A 23,061-nucleotide genomic window follows, 5' to 3' on the forward strand; every position below is an offset into this window, starting at 1 on the left:
AACACTTGGTGGGCATGGTCTGTTGCCCCTCTGAGCCTCAGCTTCTTGCCAAGGGAATGCTTCTTGTCATAAGATTAGGTTACTCTTTAAATGCCTTAGAAAATAAGGGTACAAAATCTCTCTCTTCCTGACTGAATCAGGCCTCCAGATCAGTCTTCTACATCAGCCAGGTGCAACATTTGATAGAATGGGAGACTACAGTTATACGGATACGATGGGCATCAGGAGCAGTATTTAAAAGGTCTTGAAGATGAGATTGTTATTCCATGAAAATAACAAGGATTATTTTTACATATACTTACAGCAGTGGTTCTCAAACTTTGGCAAGCATCAGAATCACCAAGAGGGCTTGTTAAAGCACAGATCTCTGGCCCCATCCTCAGTTTCTGAATGTGTAGGTCTGTGATTTTGTTTTTCTGTTCAGAAAAAGGAATCTTAGGAATGATCATGCTTCCAAACCTTATTAGGTAGGAATCAAAATACAGGCCCATCATCAATTCTTTCTGACATAAGGTAGAACATGAATGAATAATAAAAACAACTTTTGGAAAAACTAGGTAATGTTTTGCAAATACAAGACTTACTTTTAATAACTTCCTTTTACTGTGAAATACTAGACATATATAGACTAGAGCATAAAACATGTATGTATAACTTAATACATTATAGTAATGTATAGCTACTACCTAGATTGAGAAATAAAACATCTCCTGCACCCAGAGGCTCGGCTCAACATGTGTCCTCCTCCAGTCACAACTCTGTCTCTCCTCTCTATAGGTAACCACTGTTCTGACATTGATGATCATTACTGCCTTGTTTTCCTTTCTTTTCTTTTTTTTTTTTTTTTTTTGAGGCGGAGTTTTGCTCTTCTTGCTCAGGCTGGAGTACAATGGCGCGATCTTGGCTCACTGCAACCTCTGCCTCCCTCATTGAAGCAATTCTCCTGCCTCAGCCTCCCAAGTAGCTGGGATTACAGGTGTGCACCGCCACACCCAGCTGATTTTGTATTTTTAGTACAGATGGGGTTTCACCATGTTGGCCAGGCTGGTCTCAAACTCCTGACCTCAAGTGATCCACCCGCCTCGGCCTCCCAAAGTGCTGGGATTACAGGCGTGAGCCACCACGCCTGGCCACTGCCTTGTTTTCAATGTACTTTTACCACTACATATGTGTTTGGGTTTTTTGGTTCTTTTTCTAGGATTTTTAAATTATGGTAATGTTCACATAACAAAAATGTACTATCTTAACCTGTTTTTTTCTTTTTTTTTTTTTTGAGACGGATTCTTGCTCTATCACCCAGGCTGGAGTGCAGTGGCGCGATCTCGGCTCACTGCAAGCTCCACCTCCTAGGCTCACGCCATTCTCCTGCCTCAGCCACCCGAGTAGCTGGGACTACAGATGCCTGCCACCACACCTGGATAATTTTTTTTATATTTTTAGTAGAGACAGGGTTTCACCGTGTTAGCCAGGATGGTCTCAATCTCCTGACCTCGTGATCCACCCGCCTCAGCCTCCCAAAGTGCTGGGATTACAGGCGTGAGCCACCGCGCCCAGCCTATCTTAACCATTTTTAAGTGCCAGTTCATTGCTATTAAGTACATTCATATTGTGGTGCAACCATTATCACTCTTCATCTCCAGATGAACTCCTTACCTACATACAGTTTTTAAAGTTGTATCAATGGAATAACATAGTATGTGTTCTTTGGTGTCTAGCTTTAACTCAACACTTTTTCCCCTCTATTTTTTATGATAACAATACAAATTTTCAAACACTTAGAAAGGTTGAAAGAATAATACAATAAACATTCATATACCTTTCACCTAGATTCAATAATTATTGCTGTATTCGCTTTATCTCTTTTTATTTATACATATTATATATATATATTTTTTCCCCCTGAATTATTTGAGTATGTATTGCAGACATCATGGCTCTTGACCCCAAAGTACTTCAGCATTCCTATCTGAGTAAGTAGGAAGTTTTCTGACACAGCCATAATACCATTTTGAAAACTAAGAAAATTAACAGTAATTCCATAATGTTATTTATAATCCAGTTTATATGGGAATTTCCCACTTGCCCCAAGAATGTCTTTTATAGTTGTTTTTACTCTAGATAAGTCCCCTGCATTAGTTTTCTGCTGCTACCATAACAAATTATCACAAACTTAGCATCTTAAAACAACATCAGCGTATTATCTCACAGTTTCTGTAGGTCAGAAGCTTGGGTGAGCTTGATAGGGTCCTCTGCGAGGGTCTTACAAGGCCAAAATCAAGGTGTTGGTAGAGCTGTGTTTCTTACTGGGTCCTCTGGGGAAAAATCCACTTCTGAGATCATTTAGGTTGTTGGTTGAATTCACTTCCTTGGCAACTGTAGGACAGGTCCCTGTTTCCATACTGGTCATTAGCCAGGGATTGGTCTTTGCTTCTAGAGGCTGCTTGCATTTCTTCTCAAGCCTCCCACATGGCCCCCTCCAGCAGTGCATTCCCTCTCATGCTTCAGATCTCTCCCATTCCAGCCAGAGGAAGATTTCTGCTTTTGCATACCGATTTGATTACACTGGGCCACCTGGATAATTTAGGATACCCTTCTTATTTTAATTACATCTGCAAAATTCCTTTTGCCATTTAACTAACATATTCACAGGTTCAAGGGATTAGGGCATGGACATCTTTGAGGTGGTAATTCAGCCTACCACATCCTTCTGCTTTTTTTTTTTTTTTTTTTTTTTTTTGAGATAGGGTTTTGCTCTGTCGCCCAGGCTGGAGTGCAGTGTTGTGATCTCAGCTAACTACAACTGCTGCTTCCTGGGCTTAAGTGATTCTCCCACCTCAGCCTCCCAAGTAGCTGGGACTACAGGCACCTGCCACCATGCCCAGCTGATTTTTGTATTTTTTTTGGAGATGGGGTTTTGCCATGTTTTCCAGGCTGGTCTTGAACTAGTGAGGTCAAGTGATCCACCTGCCTCAGGCTCCCAAAGTGCTGGACTTACAGGCATGAGCCACCATGCCCAGCCTCTTTTTTTTTTTTTTTTTTGAGACAGAGTCTTGCTCTGTCGCCCAGGCTGGAGTGTAGTGGCGCGATCTCGGCTCCCTGCAAGCTTGGCCTCCTGGGACTACAGGCGCCCGCCACCACGCCTGGCCAATTTTTTTTGTATTTTTAGTAGAGATGGGGTTTCACTGTGTTAGCCAGGATGGTTTCAATCTCCTGACTTTGTGATCCGCCCGCCTCGGCCTCCCAAAGTTCTAGGATTACAGGCATGAGCCACCGCGCCCGGCCATTTTTTTTTTTTTTAATTTTTTTGAGACGGAGTCTGGCTCTGTCGCCCAGGCTGGAGTGCAGTGGCGCGATCACGGCTCACTGCAAGCTCAGCCTCCCGGGTTCACGCCATTCTCCTGCCTCAGCCTCCTGAGTAGCTGGGACTACAGGTGCCTGCCACCATGCCCCGCTAAATTTTTTTGTATTTTTAGTAGAGACGGGGTTTCACCGTGTTAGCCAGGATGGTTTTGATCTCCTGACCTCGTGATCCGCCCGCCTCGGCCTCCCAAAGTGCTAGGATTATAGGCGTGAGTCACTGCGCCCGGCCAATTTTTTTGTTTTTTGTTTTTTGTTTTTTGAGTCAGAGTCTCGCCCTGTGGCCCAGGCTGGAGTGCCGTGGCGCGATCTCAGCTCACTGCGAGCTTCGCCTCCCGAGTTCACGTCATTCTCCTGCCTCAGCCTCCCGAGTAGCTGGGACTACAGGCGCCCGCCACCACGCCAGACTAATTTTTTTGTATTTTTAGTAGAGACGGGGTTTCACCGTGTTAGCCAGGATGGTCTCGATCCCCTGACCTCATGATCCGCCCATCTCGGCCTCCCAAAGTGCTGGGATTATAGGCTTGAGCCACTGCGCCCGGCCCAATTTTTATTTTTTAATGGTTGTTATGGACTGAATGTATCCCTCTAAAATTCATATATTGAATCTCTAATCCCCAATGTGATGATACTAGGAAGTAAAGCCCTTGGGAGATAATTAGGTTTAGATGAGGACATGAGGATGGGATCCTCATGATGAAATTAGTACCCTTATATGAAGAGACCAGATAGCCCTCCCCCCGAGTCCCTATCTCTCCCTGCCATGTAAGGACAGAGCAATACGACAGACTTCTGCAAGTCAGGAAGAGGGTCCTCACCAAGAACCCAATCGGCCAGCCCCTTGGTCTTGGTTTCCCAACCTTCAGAACTGTGAAAAATAAATGTTTGTTGTTTAAGCTACCCAGTCTGTACTATTTTGTTATAGCAGCCCAAGCTGACTAAGATAAATCGCTTGTACCTCTACTTTTTGTTTTCTATATAATTTAAGAGACTAATACATTTAAAAAAATTATTAACCTAAAAGCTATTCTTGCAACTTTGGTTTGAAACTCCACTTTTTGTTGTCTACATAATTTAAGAGAAGAATACGTTATAAAAAACAACTATTACTTTATGTTTTTGGACACACAGTGTATAAAGATGTAATTATATGACATCAATAACTGAAAAGATTAGGGACGGAGCTGTATAGAGGCAGTTCATGTATGTTACTGAAGTTGAGCTGGTATAAATTCAAATGGGAATGTTATAACTTTTGGGTGTTAAATATAATCCCCATGGCAACCACAAAGAAAATAGTTATAGAATATACACAGAAGGAAATGAGAAGGGAATCACATTTTACTACCAAAAAAAAAAAATCAGTTAAATACAAAAGACAGTAATGCAGGAAATGAGGAACAAAAAAGCTACAAGGCATATGAAAAACAAATAGCAAAATGACAGAAGTCTCTCCCTATCAGTAATTACTTTAAAAATAAATGGCTCAAAATCTTCAGTCAAAAGACAGATATTGGAAAAATGTATTAAAAAGCATGATCCATCTATATGCTGTCTCCAACAGACTCATTTTAGATCCAAAGACACAAATAAGCTGAAAGTGAAAGGCTGAAAAAAGATATTTCATGCAAATAGTAATGAAAAGAGAGCAAGGGTGGCTGTAGTGATCAGACAAAATAGACTTTAAATGAGAAAAGATTACAAAAGACAAAGAAGAGCATTATAAATAAAAGGCTTAATACAATAAGGTATAACTATTATAAATGTTTATGTACCTAATAATAGACCATCAAAATAACTGAATCAAAAATGGACAGAATTGAAGAGAGAAATAGACAGTTCCACAGTAATAGTTGGAGACTTTTGTACCCCACTCTCAATGGATAGAACAACCGGACAGAAAATAAGTAAGGAAATAGGGGACTTGAAAAATGCAATAAACAAACTAGGTCTAACGGACACACAGAACACTCTACATGACAACAGAGTACACATTTTTGGCAAGTGCACATGGGACATTCTCCAGGATAAACCATATATTAGGCCACAAATTAAGTCTAAATAGATTTTAAAAGATATATAAAGCATCTTCTCAGACCACGATGGTATGAAGTTAGAAATCAGTAACAGGAGGAAAACTGGAAAATTTGCATATTTGTGTAATTAAACAACACGCTCCTAAACAACAAATGGATTAAAAAATCACAAGGGAAATTAAAAAATACTTAGAGATGAATGAAAATGAAAACAACATACAGTCTTATGGAATATAGCAAAAAAGAGCAAAGTGGGAAATTTATGGCTATAAATGTTTACATTAAAAAACAAAGATGTCAAATAAACAACTTTACCACTTACGGAACTACAAAGAGAAGAACAAAGTAAATGCAAAGCCAGCAGAAGAAGGAAATAAATATTAGAGTAAAGATAAGCAAAATAGACAACAGAGAATAGAGAAAATTAATGAAACTGAAAGTTGATTCTTTGAAAAAATCAACAAAATCGACAGATTTAGGATTGCTGTGCCTTCCTGGTGATTTACCCTTATATAATTGTGTAATGTCTGTCACTAGTAATTTTCTTTGGTCTGAAGTCTATTTTATGATATTTTACTATGAAGCGTATATGAAATATATTTTACTTTGAAGTGTACATTAAGTGTACTTTATAATATGTTAATATAGCCACTTCTTTTAACTTACTTCATCTTACATTAATATAGCCACTTTTTCTTTTGATTAATTTTTGCATGGTATGTCTTTTGTCATCTTTTTACTTTCAACCCACTTATTATATTTGAAGTGGGTTTTTTGTAAATTGAAAACAGTTGGGTCATTTTTAAAATACAGTCTTCCAATCTCTCTTAATTGGCATGTGTAGACCATTTACATGTAATATAATTATTGATCTATTAAGACTTAAGTCTAGCATTTATTTGTTTTCTGGTATCTCCTGTTTTTGTTTCTGTTTTCTTTTTCTACATTTCTATGAGTAAATTGAACCTTTTTTAGAATTCCATTTTGATTTATCTATAGTGTGTTTTAGTATCCCATTGGGTAGCTTTTTTATTAGTTGCTTAGGTGTTATGTTATAATGTAGCACAATCTACTGGTATGGTCATTTTACCAGTTTAAATAAAGTGTAGAGACCTTACTTCCCTTTGCATGCCTTTACTTACTCTTTCCCATTTGTAACAATTGTTTTAAATGTTTCCTCTATGTACATTGAAATCCACATAGACAATGATAATTTTTGCTTCAACCATCAAATACAATTCAGAAAACTCAAGAGAAAGAAAGTCTATCGTATTTACCCCTATTTTTGCATCTCTCATTGCTCTTTTTTTATTAATGTTCTAAGATTCCTTCTTTTATTATTTTTCTTCTGCATAGAGAACTTTCTTTAGCCATTCCTTTAGAGTAGACCTGCTTAATGACAAATTCCCTTTGTTTTTCTTTATCTAAGAATGCTTGATTTCCCCTTCGTTTCTGAAGGATATTTTCAAGAGATACGGAATTTTGGGTTAACAGTTCTTTTCTTTTAGTACTTGAAAAATGTGCCACTTCTTTCAGGCCTCTGTGGTTTCTGATAAATCTGCTGTCTTTGAATTTTCTTCCTGTAGGTAATGCATTATTTCTCTCTGGCTGCTTTCAATATTTTTTTCTTTAATTTTCAGAAGTTTGATTATGATGTGTTTTGGAGTAGATTTCTTTGGGTTTATCTTGTTTGGTGTTCACTTAGCTTCTTGAGTCTGTATGTTTCTGTTGTTGCCAAATTTGAGAGAATTTCAGCAATTATTTTTTGGAATAGTTTTTCAACTCTATTCTTTTTACCCTTGCCTTAGGAGACTCTGATGACATGCATGTCAGATCTTTTGTTATAGTTCCACATGTCCCTAAGCTCTATTCATTTTTTTTCCAGTCTGTTTTCTCTCTGTTGTTCATTCAGATTAGGCACATTCAGTTGTTTGGTCTTCAAGTTCACTGATTCCTTCGTCCCTTCCATTCTGCTGGTGAGTCCATCTACTGAGCTTTTATTTGTGTTACTTTATTTATTAGTTCTGAAATGTTCATTTGGTGGTTCTTTATAACTTTCTTTGCTGGGACTTTCTATTTTCTCATTTGATTCAGGTGTGTTCATAATTGCTTGTTGAAGCATTTTTATGCTGTCTGCATAAAATCCTTGTCAGATAGTTTTGACATTTGGGTCATCATGGTGTTGGTGTATGTTGATAATCTTTTCGCATTCAGTTTGAAATCTTCCTGGTTTTAGGTATGGCTAATGATTTTCTATTAAAACCGAGATATTTGGGGATTCTTTTAAGACTGAATTTTACTTAAACCTTATATTTTAGCAGGCCTCCTCTGATATTGCTATGGCAGGTGAAAGGGGCCACTATCTCTTTACTTCCAGGTGGATATGGAAGTCTGGGATCTCCACATGTTCATCACTTATACCTGAGGGGAGAGAGGGTCTCCTTGTTACTGCTGGAAGGATGGAAGTACAAGCTCCCCACTAGCCTTCCACCAGTATCACCCTGACTGTGAGTGGAAAACCCACCTTGTTACTGTTCCTGTGGGTACAGCTGCCCAAGCTATAATTGTTCTATTTTTCTAGAAGAAAAATAACGTTAATTTTATCTGCAGCATCCTTTGAAAATGTTAGGATCAACAGGACAGAATCATCTGAAAGATGCTTTTGTGATGCCAGTTCTCTAGGTTTCCTGAATAATATAAGGGCTGTTTGTTAGATACAGGCATGTATCCCCAAAGGGACTCCGCTGACACCATGGAGAGCACTGAGCAGTGTGGAATTCCTGCCTCTCCATTCGACCTCCTCTGACACTGTTTTATCAAGGAGAGGGAGGTGTACCTCATTCCTGCTAGTTGGGGGTAGGAGTCCAGACTTGTCCTGTGGGCTGCACTGATACCACCAAGAGGGGGATGGATTGTTCACTAACGCCCAATAGGGCTAGAAGTCCCAGCTTTCTCCTCAGCTTCCTGTGACACCACCCTGGTAAGGAGGTTTCAGTGCCTTATTATTGCCCCTCAAGGGTATAAGTCTAGGCTCTTTGCTAAGCCTTTGCTGGTGGGGCTGCAGTTTTTTCTGTGGTATTGGCTGAAGTAGAATGGTTATTGTCTAAAAGTTTTCTATCTTGGCTAGGTTAACCTTTCCTGGTACTTTATCTAGATAGAGGAGTTCAGTCTTTCTTTTCTTCTTTTTTTATTTTTTCCTTCTCTTCCCTCCCTCCCTCCCTTCCTACCTTTTCTGTTTTCCTTTCTTTCTCTCCTCTCTCTTCTTTCTTTTTCTTTTCTCTGTACTCATTGGCATTTCTGGGTTACCAGCTTTGTTAGCTGCAATTCTGGGGCTTACCGGGCATTTAAAAAGTCAACAGGACTTACCATTGTCATTCCTTAGGTACTCATGTCCCTAACCTGCCTTCTCTTCTTCACTGTTTAGAGTCTTATGTTTCATTCATATATATATTCCAGAGTTTTTAGCTGTATTTAGAGAGAATCAGGAAAAGTATATTTACTCCACCTTCCCAGAAGTAGAAGATCAGCATGTGTGGTTTCAAAAATCCCTCACCTCTGGTGAGATTCTGATCTGTGCTTTCCTAACCCTTCTCTTAAAAATCACTGGACTCTCAAAATGATTTTCTATGATTTTTCCAAGTTTAGAGTTTTATTTCTTGTCTGTGTCACGTATGAAATATTTCAGGTCATGGCATGTTTCTACTACTCATTGTTTATAGAATTTGCAGGCAGCAAAACGGCTCATTTTGGGCACTGCTGTCACTGTTTGCATCCGTGGAATTGATGATTGATATTTCCTCTTCCTCTGGATCCATGCCTGTGTCTAACAAATAGCCCTTATATTATTCAGGAAACCTAGAGAACTGGCATCACAAAAACGTCTTCCAGATGATTCTGTCCTGTTGATCCTGAAATTTTAAAGGATGTTGTAGATCAAATTAATGTTCTTTCTTTAAAAAAAAAAAAAAAAAAAAAAAAAACAGGGAACGTTTGTAGTTTGGGCAGCCGAAATACTGGCATCTGCCCAACTAGACTAATAACAAATTGCAACTCAAACCAATTAATCTCATCTGTAGTTTAATGGAGGGTTTTCTCTTCCCAACTGTCCAGTTAGAAAAGCTGTTTGTATCGTTAGAATGCCTTGATGAAATTCTTGTAAGCTGGGAAAGAGCAGTTTCCAAGAAATTAAGAGAATTGTTGCTTCTTGTCTGATTATGGATTATTTATAGAATCTTGTGTAGTTTGTAACAGGGAACAGTTTTTAGGTTACCATAAAAACGACAGTGCTCAAAAAATATTGGCCAAGAAAATAGAAAACAAAGGGGAGCTTACTGATCAAGCTGTTTTCGGTTAAAAAAGACAGTGTGAGATGTCTTTAAAACTGCAAAGACTGTGATTTCCTTGCCATCAATACTCACTCTCTAAGTTGGCTTCAAGAGCACTTAATTAGAACATGAACATGAACCTGTCAAATGATTTAAGAATTTAGCTTTTAGCCCTAGATTTGAAAAACAAGACCTTTAAGAATAAAATGCATGCCCTGTAAAAAGTGTCTAGCATTTGTCATTTCCAATTTTCATTAAATGCTCATTTTCAGCCTAAAGTTAGTCCTAAGATAAAGGAACATATTGCATAAAAATGAGTTCTTAGACAAATGTTAGGCTCAAGATTAATTAATTACCCTGATATTAACACCTGTTCCCTCAATTCTGCAAAAAAGAGAACAGGAAAGATAAAGGAGGTTAGAGACAGAACCTTGGCAAAGATGGAATTTGACAGATGGTTGAAGAAAAAGGAATTAGGAGAAGAGGCTGAGAGGAAGCAGTCAGTGAGGCTGAGGAAGCCTGGGCAGTGGAAGTCATGAGGAATCACAGTTCAGGAAGGAGGAAGACGCGGCTATGTGGTCTAGGAGAGAGCTGCTGGCTGGGCCTATAGATGACAAGAAATCATTTGTAGTGGTACAAGTACTGGGTCACTTATGCTTGGATTCTAATTTTGCCTCCTAGTGGCTGTGTGACCTTAAACAAGTTACTTTGCATCTTAATTCTCTGATCAGTAAAATGGTGACTTACTCATTCAACATTTATTAAGCATCCTTTGTACCAGGGACTGTCCTAAGTACTTGGAATACATCGGTGGGGAGAAAAAGACAAAACCCTTTCTTTCATAGGGAGACCTTACCATTTACAGTTTCAGGAGGGGATGAAGACAGACAAGAAACATAATAAATAAGAAAATAATATAGTGTACTAGGAGGCAATAAGTGGTATGGAAAGAAAAAAAGGTAGAGTAGGTTAAGGGGAGAGCAGGAGGGCCAGGGGTAAATTGCAATTTTAAATTCAGAGGTCAAGCCCACATTTGGTAATAACTACCTCCTGGGATTGTGATGAGAAGGACATGAGAGGCCCCTAAACTGCCAATGCTGGACCAAGTACTTTGTCAGCCCCTGGTAAGCATTAGCTGTTACTGTTGTTATTACTGTTGTCATTCCTAAAAGAATATTCACCGTGCAGTTCCTTTATCTAGGAGTACTCCAGTTCACTCATGTTGCTTGATTACCAGCACCTCCTTAGAGCATACATGTTTAAGCCAGTCCAGTCATAGCTGGGCTGCACTTCCCATGGTGCCATGTCACTGCTTGACGCCCCTCTAAATCCAGAGACCTGGTTACTGGTTTTGCTTCTGCCACCCAGGAGCTGGGCAGCTTTGGGTGAGTTTCCTCGTGTATAAAGCGGTGCTCACCATCCCTGCCTCTCAGACCACTGCGGGAATGGTCTGAGAGGCAGGCATGATGAGTGCTTCTTTATACGTGAGAATGTATAAAGATGAGAGGATGGGCTGGGTGTGGTGGCTCATGCCTGTAATCCCAGCACTTTGGGAGGCTGAGGCAGGCAGATCACCTGAGGTCAGGAGTTTGAGACCAGCCTGGCCAACATGGAGAAACCCCATCTCTACTAAAAATACCAAAAAAAAAAAAAAAAAAAAAAAAAATTTAGCCAGGTATGGTGGTGGGCTCCTGTAATCCCAGCTACTCTGGAGGCTGAGACAGGAGAATCGCTTGAACCTGGGAGGCGGATGTTGCAGTGAGCTGAGATCGCACCACTGCACTCCAGCCTGGGTGACAGAGTGAGACACTGTCTCAAAAAAACAAAACAAAACAAAGAAAAAACGATGAGAGGATGGAGGAAAGAGCAATTTGGGAAGCCTAGAGCTGGATCCCAACATGTCCTATCATTTGTAAATTGCTGGGGGATTTGTTAGATACAAGAAGGGCTAATTCAGACTCAAAGTCAGGGCTGTACTGAGTGTCTGACCTTCACTCTCTGTCCCTCTCCTGCATAAGGACCATTTAGTAGCATCTAAGTGAGAAACTAGCCCTGTTCCCCACTTCCTCCTCCCTTGAAGCCCTGTTGGGGGTTGTGGGAGGGGAAGGCCATTCTCATTAGGTTTTCTGCAGCTTCCTTTTCAAGAATCATTTCTCTTCCAGCAAGAGAAATGAGCTGTCAGAAACTCTGGCTTTTTTTTTTTTTTTTTTTTTGAGACAGTGTCTCACTCCATCGCCCAGGCTGGGGTGCTGTGGCATGATCTCGGCTCACCACAACCTCTGCCTCCTGGATTCAAGCAATTCCCTGCCTCAGCCTCCCGAGTAGCTGGGATTACAGGCGCCCACCACCATGCCCGGCTAATTTTTGTATTTTTAGTACAGACAGGGTTTCACCATGTTGGCCAAGCTGTTCTTGAACTCCTTACCTCGTGATCCACCCACCTTGGCCTCCCAAAGTGCTGGGATTACAGGTGTGAGCCAGCGCGCCCAGCCAACTCTGGCATTTTTAAACAGCTGGTCATTGAGCACAGGTAGCTGCCTAATGAAGTTTATATATCTGTTGCCACGAAGGTGGGTTTAAAGTTGTTATTTCTAACTGGTTTTTTTTTTTATGTTTGTTTTGTGAAAACGGAGGATTGAATGTAAGGACTAAAGAGAATCTGTGTTGGGGGGGGCTGAGGCATGCAGGGAGGATTTGAATCAAGAGCAGGCTTATGAGAGATCCCTCTTAGCATAGTGGTCGGAGTACCCTTATAGAAATTTCATACGAACCAAATCATGTTCTTAGCTCCTATTGAAGTCTGTTTCATTAAGTTCTGTAAAGACATAAAGGCAGGACAGGACCCTGTCTTTCACACAGTATTTGGGAGGAACTTCTTTGCAGTGGTTTTCAACACTGGCCCCACATTAAATTCCTAGAGGTGGGGCCTAGGCATTAGTAACTTTTAAAGTTCAATTCCAAGGTGTAACCAAGTTTGAGAACCAGTGCTTAGTGTAGAGGACTTAGCGGAGAGTGGCCGTCAGTGTCTTGGTTCTGGCAGATTTTCTCATGAGCCTGTCTCTCCCTCTTCCAACGCCACAGGTGTACAGAGCTGTGGACTGGAAGCTTGAACCATCATCAGTGAGAATCATCTGATGTAGCCTGGATTGTTATTTTCTCTTTTAAGCTGCACAATAGGAGTGCCAAGGCTAGTTTCTCTGCCTTTGAGCTGTATTATGCTTTTAGAATCCCTCCACTTTAGAATTAAAGGACCTGGGAAGGCATAAAAGACAAAGCCATCACTAAACATGTTTCCTTTTGATCTGTTGCAAATGACAAAAGTGCACATTACAAAAGATCAAAAAGCATGTGAACAACTCTCCTCTGTTTCCAAGACTCATTGTTTTGAAGGCAGGAGGCTCACAATGAGACTTGGGGAGGTGAAGTGATGCTTTGTTGCTAGAAACTGTGATGTGCAGTGGCCGCTCACCTTTCTGACGTGCTTACAGGGCCGCCGGATGATTGACTTGATAAACATGTTGCCTCGGGTTTTTTGTTTTGTTTTGTTTTATTAAATTCCTGGTAGCTAACCTAAATATCCTGAGGTTGTGATGCCACCAAAATACATGATGGCTTTGAATGAGCTGTTCTGAAATCTAGGGCCAGTCACTGTCAAAGTGGACTGAGAAACCAAGACTAAATCCTGCCCAAGCAGCAGTGTGGGGGTGGAGGCAACCTAGCAGGCCCTCCCAGCCAGAGCTGACTGGGAGCAGCCTTGTGTGGATTTCTCCATCTGGTCATGTGTTTTGGTCTTTCCCTCATAAACACCATCTCTTTTTAGTCGAAAAGCCAATATTTGTTAAGGAGCAGAACACTATTTTTTACCCCAGTTCTTTCTCTCCCTTGTGCCTTACCCCAGTAGGCTGATGAGTACATCAATCCACCTCTGAGTGGTATGGTAATGAAGCCAGCCTCACTCACCCCTGCCATGACACACTCTTTTTTTTTTTTTTTTTGAGACGGAGTCTTGCTCTGTCGCCCAGGCTGGAGTTCAGTGGCACAGTCTCGGCTCACTGCAACTTCCACCTCCAGGTTCAAGCGATTCTCCTGCCTCAGCCATCCAAGTAGCTGAGATTACAGGCATATGCCACCACGCCTGGCTACTTTTTGTATTTTTAGTAGAGACGTGGTTTCACCATGTTGGGCAGGCTGGTCTCTAACTTCTGACCTCAGGTGATCTGACTGCCTTGGCCTCCCAAAGTGCTGGGATTATAGGCATGAGCCATCGCACCCGGCCCATCACACACTGAGTAAAGCCAAGGGGTGTACTTGTTGATTTTTCCTGCAAGCCCAGCCGTATGCTTTGCACACGATTGCCTTTTAACCTCACAGCAACCCTCTAAGATGTGTTTCATTGCTTCTGTTTTCTAGTAGGGAAATGTGGTGTGGCCACAAACTAGTGAGGATGCAAGGACTTGAACCCAAGTCAGATGGCTCCAGGGTCTTTCCTGAGACCACACTCTCCCAGGCTCTTTCCTGGAGCAAGGAGTGTGAGCCTAAGGAGGCTTCAGTGGGGCACATGGAAGGTGGCTGAGTGCTGTGATTCTTCCTTCACAGACCAAGTATTATTTTATACCAGGAACAGTAAGGTAGGCCTCCGTGCCTCAGCCTTCTTAGACTTTATCATTGATGAATCGCTGTGTCTCAGGAGCTGCTGGCCAGACTGGCTTAATTGTTAATTTGTGCAGAGTCATTGAGGTATGGGTGGCAGGTCGCAAAAGATGATGTTTTGAGCCTCACTTGTGTTCTAAGAGAGCTCAGATTGTGTGTTGGGCTCTGTGGTTGCCTGTGAATGTGCAAAATATTTTTAATGCTAAAAACCAGGTATTACAGAATGTAGAAATGCAGCTTGGAGGAACAATTCTAGTTGGAATCCCAGATTCGTAAATTTGGTCTCTTGGCAGCTAGATTGCACTTTCTAGAGCTCAGGAAGATATAAAAGTTGACACTTTTATGTAGATTTATGTGGAGTGTGGCTGAATTGCCAATGCTTTTGTAGCTATAACTTTGAATTGCCTGACTTTTGTATTAAAAACAACGGTGCATTAACGTAGGCGTTGGCTTGTTTGAAAAGCAGGCCAAAGGAAAAGCCTTTAACTTTTTATTTGACTTCTGTGGTGGTCTCCCTAAGGAGTCTTACCCACAAGCTATCCCACAGCTTGTGGGCAGATGTGAGCAACAGGAAGCCCCACCCCACAGACACAGGGTTCCCCCTTGGAGTTGCAGGCAGGGTTTAGTCTGGAATTTGGATGCTGTGGGGCAGATTCTCATGGATGATCTTTAAACGTTTAGTTGTTCAACAACTATTTTATGGGAAGGGATGAACTCATGTTGTATCAAGAAAAACTGTATGCAACTTCAAAATCGGAAATTTACTACACAAATTTATTATGTAGATTTTCCAAGTCAGACAACTACTTGGAGGCACATTAAATGATTTAAAATTTAGATAGTAAAATCAACCACTTATTACCAGTGAATAGCATTATGCACACATAATAGAGTTTCAGAATTTTATCTGCCTGCAACCCCAGACTTGACATGTCTCTCCTTTGGTTGGTCTCCGAGTTGGTAGAAGCCTTGGTGGTCGCATCATGCAGCATTCCTGTGTGCGCTGCAAGTCATGCTTAACAGAGATAGGGCTACTCCCGATGGAGAAGGGCAACTCACTTAACCGCCTCCATCTTTCCACTTTTGCTCATTGATGTTTAACATGTTATCAGTATGTATAGAATGGCCCCCAGAGAGTTGTTTGATTGATGCTTCTTTAATCAGCCTGTGATTATAGACTCAAACTGAAGAAATCTGAACTCACAGATCGGGGTTTCTCCACCTTGGTGCTATTGATTGACATTTGGGACTGGGTGATTATTTTGTTCTGGGGACTGTCTTGTTCACTATAGGTTTTTAAAGCAGCACTCCCTGGCCTCTATCCACTAGATGCCAGTAGCACACATACAACATACACACCCCAGTTGTGACAAACAAAAATGTCTCCAATATTTGCCAGATGGTCTCTGGGGAACAAAATTTTCCCGGTTGAGCACTCTTCCTTTAGAGAAGGGAAGAAAGGACTATTAACATCACCTCTGTGGGTACTGAAACCCCTAGGAGACCCTTGTCTACAGAACTGGGTTTTGAATAGGCCCTTCCCAGTGAAAATATGAAAACAGACTGTTGATTTCTAGCCAGGTGACTAAAATAAAAGCTTTTCAGCAGTTTAATTTCAGAAAGATGGCTTTGATTATTTTGATTGAGATAAAGCATTAGAAGACTCAAAATAGCTGTTTTTGTTTTGCTTTGTTTTAATGAGAAAATCAGGGAAGGTTCCAGAGGGCTCTATGACTTTCAGGAGATGTATTTCTGAGTGGTGTCTGTTCCCAACTGTGTTTATGATCCTTGTGAGACTGAACTCCTGGTGAGCCTTGCGAGTGTCTGTTCTGGCATTTCTTCATGGAGTGGACATTACTGAGGGTCGGTCGGTGGCTGGGCCCTGTGTGCAGCAGATGGGAATAAAAGGGACAGGAGCACAGTGTCTTCCTCAGGGCACTCCCAGCCTCCTCTGGGCAGGTGAGTCACGCATTTCAGTACGACGGAACTTATGAGTGCTGTGAATATGCCTGGAAATGAACCCGCCAGTGATTGGAATAATGGTCCGGAAGCAGTGGTTTTCAAGCTGTACTCTTTTAGCAGTTGAGGTTGCTTTTTCTTCAAATGACATGTGCAGAAATGTAATATAAATAAAATAGATCAGATCCAAATTTGAAGCCAGGGTGAAAGCAGGGGCCTGTAATTCCCTACCCCTCCCTTTGCCTCAGAGCTGACACTTCCAAAGAGAATGCCCTTTCATTACAGGTTTGACTGAAAGTAGGCTAACGCTTGGTTGGATGAAGATCATTGTTTTTCCTGACTAGATCTATCCTCTTTTTTTTTTTTTTTTTTCTGAGACAGACTCTTGCTCTGTTGTCCAGGCTGGAGTGCACTGGCGTGATCTCAGCTCACTGCAAGCTCCGCCTCCTGGGTTCACACCCTTCTCCTGCATCAGCCTCCCGAGTAGCTGGGACTACAGGTGCCCACCACCATTCCTGGCTAATTTTTTTTTTTTTTTTTTTTGTATTTTTAGTAGAGACAGGGTTTCACCGTGTTAGCGAGGATGGTCTCAATCTCCTGACCTTGTGATCCCCCCGCCTCAGCCTCCCAAAGTGCTGGGATTATAGGCATGAGCCACTGCGCCCGGCCCTTTTTTCACTTTAGGTAAAAGTGATTTTCAGAACCATCAACCTAGATGAAGATAACAATGCTGTTTCATTGTTGTGTAATTTTTACTCTCACTCTAGGAAGCAGATTCATGGGCTTAGAGAAAAAAAACACATATTTGTATATTTTATATATGTGTGTATATATAAAATATGTTGTATATGTGTTACATATATAATATATATTATGTGTTATATATTTACTAAAAGAATTTTGATATTATGAACAACTCAATAGAAAAATTGAGAAAAGAAAATATTGAACCTCTATCCCTTAGATTTAACAATTCTCGTTATTTTCTCAAAATTATTTTACACACTTCTAAACCTCTAGTGGGTAAAGATTTTTTAAAAATAAAAAGATATAAAAATATATATCCACAATGACCAAGTCTAGGAATATTTTTACCATACTACGTCCACCCCTTACCCACATCCCCTATCCCAGTTCATCTTGGGGATAACAGTGTAATAATTTGAATTTTGTGGTGAAACCTACATGAAGGACTCAAATTTGATTCAATGTCAGTAGTTCATATCTCTATCTAGTTTATTCTTCCTTCAACAACAATTTTGGGTGCCTCAATGTGCCAGGACCTGAGCATACAACAATGAGCAAAATGAAATAGACCAAACATAGCTCCTGCCCTGGGTTTTGTTAACAGTGGAAGTTTTTAAGTTTCTTGTCTAGAAAACTGAGGAAGACAAGTTCTGTGCCATGCTAGCTGGAGGGGTAGCCGTGGAGGAAAAGATGATGGATGAGGATGAATTTGGAGGTTTTGGGGAGCAAGCCCATTGGCAGAGTGCTGGTTAGGTTCTTGAGTTGGTGAAGATCTTTGTGCACGACACTGCTGTAGACATCTGTGAAGCTGGAAGCCAGAGCAGGCTGCGTCGTATGCATGGCTCAGAAATTATGGCCCTTGTGTTGTGGAAGCTGGCCTAGGTGGACAGCTACAATGTGGGCAAAGCCCTTGGACTGGTTGGTGGTTCACTAGTTGCCTTGAAGTGGGAAGGTAGAGCAAATAGTCAGAGTTGTGTTATTTTCCCTTTAAAAGAATTGTTTTCTAATAGTTATTACTCTGCTATTTTTATAAAACAGCACAAAAAAGGACTCAGGAGTCTTACATAAGAAAAATAGCCCACCGGGGGCACAGATGTTTACCTGAAACCTTGCTTAGTTCCTACCACATACCCAAAGTCCGGGTTTGAAGCTGTCTCATTTATTCATCTTAAGGAAGACTGAATTGTTTGCACTTTTGGTAAAAGTACGCTTTCTATCAAAAGTTTATTACAAGGCGTGGTGGCACATACCTGTAGTCCCAGCTACTGGGGAGGCTGAGGAGGGAGGGTCATTTGAGCCCAGGAGTTCGAGACTACAGTGAGGCACAATCACACCACTGCACTTCAGCCTTGGCGACAGAACAAGACTTCTGTCTCTTAAAAATAAAAAAGTCTGTTACAAACGGAGTCATTTGAAACATTCCCTCCCATCATTCATTTCTGTGTTAGTCAGTTTTTGAAGTTAAAGAGCACTAGGAAAGAAACGTGACAGTGTAGAGGTTTTAACGCTTATTTGACTTTATCAACTGTAAATTCTGTTCTTAAGAATTCTATAACAAATGTGTTTTTAGGACAGAAAGTAAATTTGGGGAACCTTTGATTTAGGCTTGGAAATATAAACCAAGTGGTTTCTTACTAAGTTTAATGTTTTTAATTGTTCTTCCTAAGTAAACAACAGCCTGATTTACATAATGGAATAAATGGAATATACGAGTCTAAAGGAGCCACTAGACCCCAGTTTTATGTGGAAACACAAGATGTATTTTCAAATGAGGATCATACTGAGGCAGGCAAATATTCCTCGTGAATTTTGTGATTGCTTTCAAAATGAACTACATTTGTGAATAAGCATCAGGCCCCCAGTGTATGTTTGTGCTGACAAAAATGTTAATACCCAATTTTGTACAATGTAATTCACTTGTTAGTGCCCTAGATGAGTGGGCAGGAGGTGTGCAAAAGACTTGAAGTTGAGTTTCTCATTGAACATGCTCTCAGAAAGGTGTAGGTGGCATTTCAATAACATCTCTTTCCAGAATAAATTGTGACTCTCCTTACTTTACAAACTGGTGAAAATATTTTGAGCTGGTAAATATTTTTGTGATTTCATTACTTTTCAAAATTCAGTTGCAAGACTGAGCATGCATGGCTGGGGGGATGTTTATAATGGCCTGTACATTATTTTTCTTCTTTGTTGCAGGAAATAACTACGTGTTTGCCAGATTACTACAAGTGGACTCAGTATCTCTTTATTAAACTGTATGAGGCTGGGCTGGCCTATCAAAAGGAGGTAAGTTAAAATTAGCTGGACTTTTAAAATTCAGTGAATCTCTTTAGGATACATCATTGTAGCAGCAGTGAAAATGAACGCTACCTCAAGTTCATAAAATCAGTCACAGCAGACCCAGAAGGTAACTACTTCCTACTTAAGTTTAGTGTCATCAAGACAGGGTCTGGGCTTCTTTTACCCTTGAATTCTTACCTCATAACCTATTGTCTGGTTCCTGTAATGAGATCAAGGAGAGGGCATAAGAAGAAAGAACACAGGCTTCTCAAATCCTAGCTCAGCTCCCTCTCCCAGCTGTGCGAACAGCTGGGTAACTTAACCTCTAGGAAACATGGTTTTGTATCTGCTAAATGGGAATGGGGACATCTTCCTTGTGGGGTACTATGGTTTGGATGTCCCCTCCAAAACTCATGTTGAAATTTAATTGCCATTGTGATGGATTTAAGAAGAGGGACCTTTAAGAAGTGAGTGGGTCATGACAGCCCTGTCCTAATAAATGGATTAATGTTATTATTGTGGGAATGAGCTCCCAATAAAAGGATGAGTTCAGCCAAATTCTCTGTGTGTGTGTGTCATACTGTCACTTGCTGTTCTACTTACTGCCATGGGATAATGCAGCACAGAGGCCCTTGCAGATGTTGGCACCATGCTCTTGGACTTCCTGACCTCCAGAATCAGCCAAATAAACTTCTATCAATAAATTACCCAGTCTGTGGTATTCTATTACAGTAGCAGAAAATGGATGAGGACACAGGGTTCTTGGAAAGATTAAAGGTAATAGTTAAAGAACAGCTATCACAGTGGTCTCCCGAGAAATGGAAGTGTTTGTTATGGTGGGAGCTCAATAATGATAGGTAAGACTTGGAATGGTGGGAGATGAGGCAAGAGCATCATAGTGTGGCCTAGAACTGTCCAGGATGATAGCCACTAGCCACATGTGGTTGCTTAAATTTAAGTTTAAAGTAATTAAAATTAAATAGTATTTAAAAAGTCAGAGCTGGGCACAGTGGCTCACACCTGTAATCCCAGCACTTTGGGAGACTGACGCAGGAGGATTGCTTGAGGCCAGGAGTTCAAGACTAGCCTGGGAAACACAGTGAGACCCTGTCTCTACAAAAAGTAGGAAAAAATTAGTCCCAGTTACTCAAGGCGGTGAGGTAAGAGGATCCCTTGAGCCCATCAACCTACTGGGGTAAGGCAAAAGGGAGAGGAAAGAACTGAGGTAAAAAATAGTGTTCTATTCCTTAACAAATATTGGCTTTTTGACTAAAACGAGATGGTGTTTATGAGGAAAAGACCAAAACACATGACCAGATGGAGAAATCCACACTAGGCTGCTCCCAGTCAGTTCTGGCTGGGAGGGCCTGCTAGGTTGCCTCCACCCCCACACTGCTGTTTGGTCAGGATTTAGTCTTGGTTTTTTTCCAGATAGATCTCTGTCTTAGTTGGTTTGTACTGCTACAGTAGTGCCAAGACCAGCTCGGTCGGGGAGACCCTAACCCAGCAGCGCTAGAGGAATTAAACACACACACACACAGAAATATAGAGGTGTGAAGTGGGAAATCAGGGGTCTCAGCCTTCAGAGCTGAGAGCCCCGAACAGAGATTTACCCACTTATTTATTAACAGCAAGGCAGTCATTAGAATTGTTTCTATAGATATTAAATTAACTAAAAGTATCCCTTATGGGAAAGGAAGGGATGGGCCAAATTAAAGGAATAGGTTGGGCTAGTTAACTGCAGCAGGAGCATGTTCTTAAGGCACAGATTGTTCATGCTATTGTTTGTGGCTTAAGAATGCCTTTAAGCGGTTTTCCCCCCTGGGCAGGCCAGGTGTTCCTTGCCCTCATTCTGATAAACGCACAATCTTCCAGCGTGGGCTTTATGGCCATCATGAACATGTCACAGTGTTGCAGAGATTTTGTTTATGGCCAGTTTGGGGGCCAGTTTATGGCCAGATTTTGGGGGCTTGTTCCCAACACAATAGAATACTTGAGACTGGTATTTTAACAGTTTTATGCAGCAGAAATGTATTTCCTCATAGTTCTGAAGGCTGGGAAGTCCAATATCAAGGTGCCGGCCTCTGGCAAGGGCCTTCTTGCTGCATCATCCTATGGTGGAAGGTGAGAGGGCAAGAGAGAGGGAGAGTGTGAGGGAGGGAGCAAGGGGGAGCTTAACTCACTATTTTTTTTTTTTTTTTTTTTTTTGAGACAGAGTCTTGCTCTTGTTGCCCAGGTTGGAGCGCAATGGTGTGATCTCAGCTCACTGCAACCTCCGCCTCCCGGGTTCAAGCAATTCTCCTACCTCAGCCTCCTGAGTAGCTGGGATTACAGGCATGCGCCACCACGCCCAGCTAATTTTTGTATTTTTAGTAGAGACAGGTTTCTCCATGTTGGTCAGACTGGTCTTGAACTCCCAAACTCAGGTGATCTGCCTGCCTCAGCCTCCCAAAGTGCTGAGATTATAGGCATGAGCCACCATAACACAGCTGAACTCACTTTTATAACAAGCCCACTCTTGATAACTAACCCACACCCGTGGTAGCAACATCAATTTATTCATGAGAGCAGAGCCCTCATGACCTAATCACCTCTGAAATGTCCCACCTCTTAACACTGTTGCATTAGGGATTAAGTTTCCAACACATGAACTTTGGGGGACACATTCAGACCATAGCAATCTCCTTTTATTGGATAGCTATTTTCAAATTGGCCTTAAAACAGAAAGCATTGCTATTAGCATTCTATTTCTGTGGTTTATTTCAAAATACAAATTTTTGGAATAAACTTTATAAAGTTAACTGACTTTAGAAATATACTTTGTAAAGCATATTTAACCAAAATAACTCAGGTAAATGAACATTTAGGAATAGTATTTGAGCAGAGCATTACTAAACATAGCTGGAGTGTTTAAGTCTTTTGTTCTTAACAAGCACTGTCCACCAAATGTTCAGTTCTATTGCAAAAAGAATCTGCTGTTGCTTTCACAAAACAAAAGTATTTTCAGCTGCAAATATGAACATAAAGACCTCTACTTGGCAGAACATTAATTTCACCTTTTGAAAAACATTTTCTTAAAACTCTTTTTTAAAAAGTTTTATTCCGTGGATGTAGTTTTAGAGGGTTTTGTTGTTGTGGGGGTTTTTTAATTAATATATCATAGTTGTACATACTTTACATGTGATATTTGATACATGTATACAGTGTGTCATGATCAAATCAGGGTAATTGGGATATCCATCACCTCAAACATTTATCTTTCCTTGTGTTGGAAATAATTACATTTCTTCTAGCTATTTTGAAACATACAATAAATTATTGTTAACTATAATTTCCCTACTATATTATCAAATGCTAGAACGTATTCCTTTTATCTAACTGTGTTTTTGTACCCATTAACCATTGTCTTTTTATCCCCCCTACCCCTTCCTTTCCCAGCCCTGGCAGCCGCCATTCTACACTCTACATCCATGAGATCCACTTTTTTAAGCTCTCACATGTGAATGAGAACATTTGATATTTGTAATTTCTATGCCTGGCTTATGTCACATGGTAACCTCCAGTTCCATTCATGTTACTGTAAATTAGAGGATTTTATTCTTTCTTATGGCCGAATAATATTCCATAGTGTGTATATACCACATTTTTTAAATCCATTAATCCACTGATGGACACTTGGGTTGATTGATGTCTTGGCTATTGTGAAT

At 40.8% G+C, this 23,061-nt stretch overlaps 1 protein-coding gene across 6 annotated transcripts in view; it reads left to right on the forward strand.

Annotated features, from left to right (window-relative positions):
• LARS2 (leucyl-tRNA synthetase 2, mitochondrial) overlaps positions 1 to 23,061 on the forward strand; it is a 159,835-nt gene that overhangs the window by 38,562 nt on the left and 98,212 nt on the right. For all 6 annotated transcript variants that reach the window (XM_004033987.5, XM_055382177.2, XM_019024629.4 and 3 more), the window contains one exon: positions 19,271 to 19,360. In XM_004033987.5, coding sequence (XP_004034035.4) covers positions 19,271 to 19,360 — 90 coding nt within the window. The remainder of the gene's footprint in view (positions 1 to 19,270; positions 19,361 to 23,061) is intronic.

The sequence above is a fragment of the Gorilla gorilla genome, chromosome 2 (genome assembly GCF_029281585.2).
Source record: "Gorilla gorilla gorilla isolate KB3781 chromosome 2, NHGRI_mGorGor1-v2.1_pri, whole genome shotgun sequence".
Classification (NCBI taxonomy): Eukaryota; Metazoa; Chordata; class Mammalia; order Primates; family Hominidae; genus Gorilla; species Gorilla gorilla.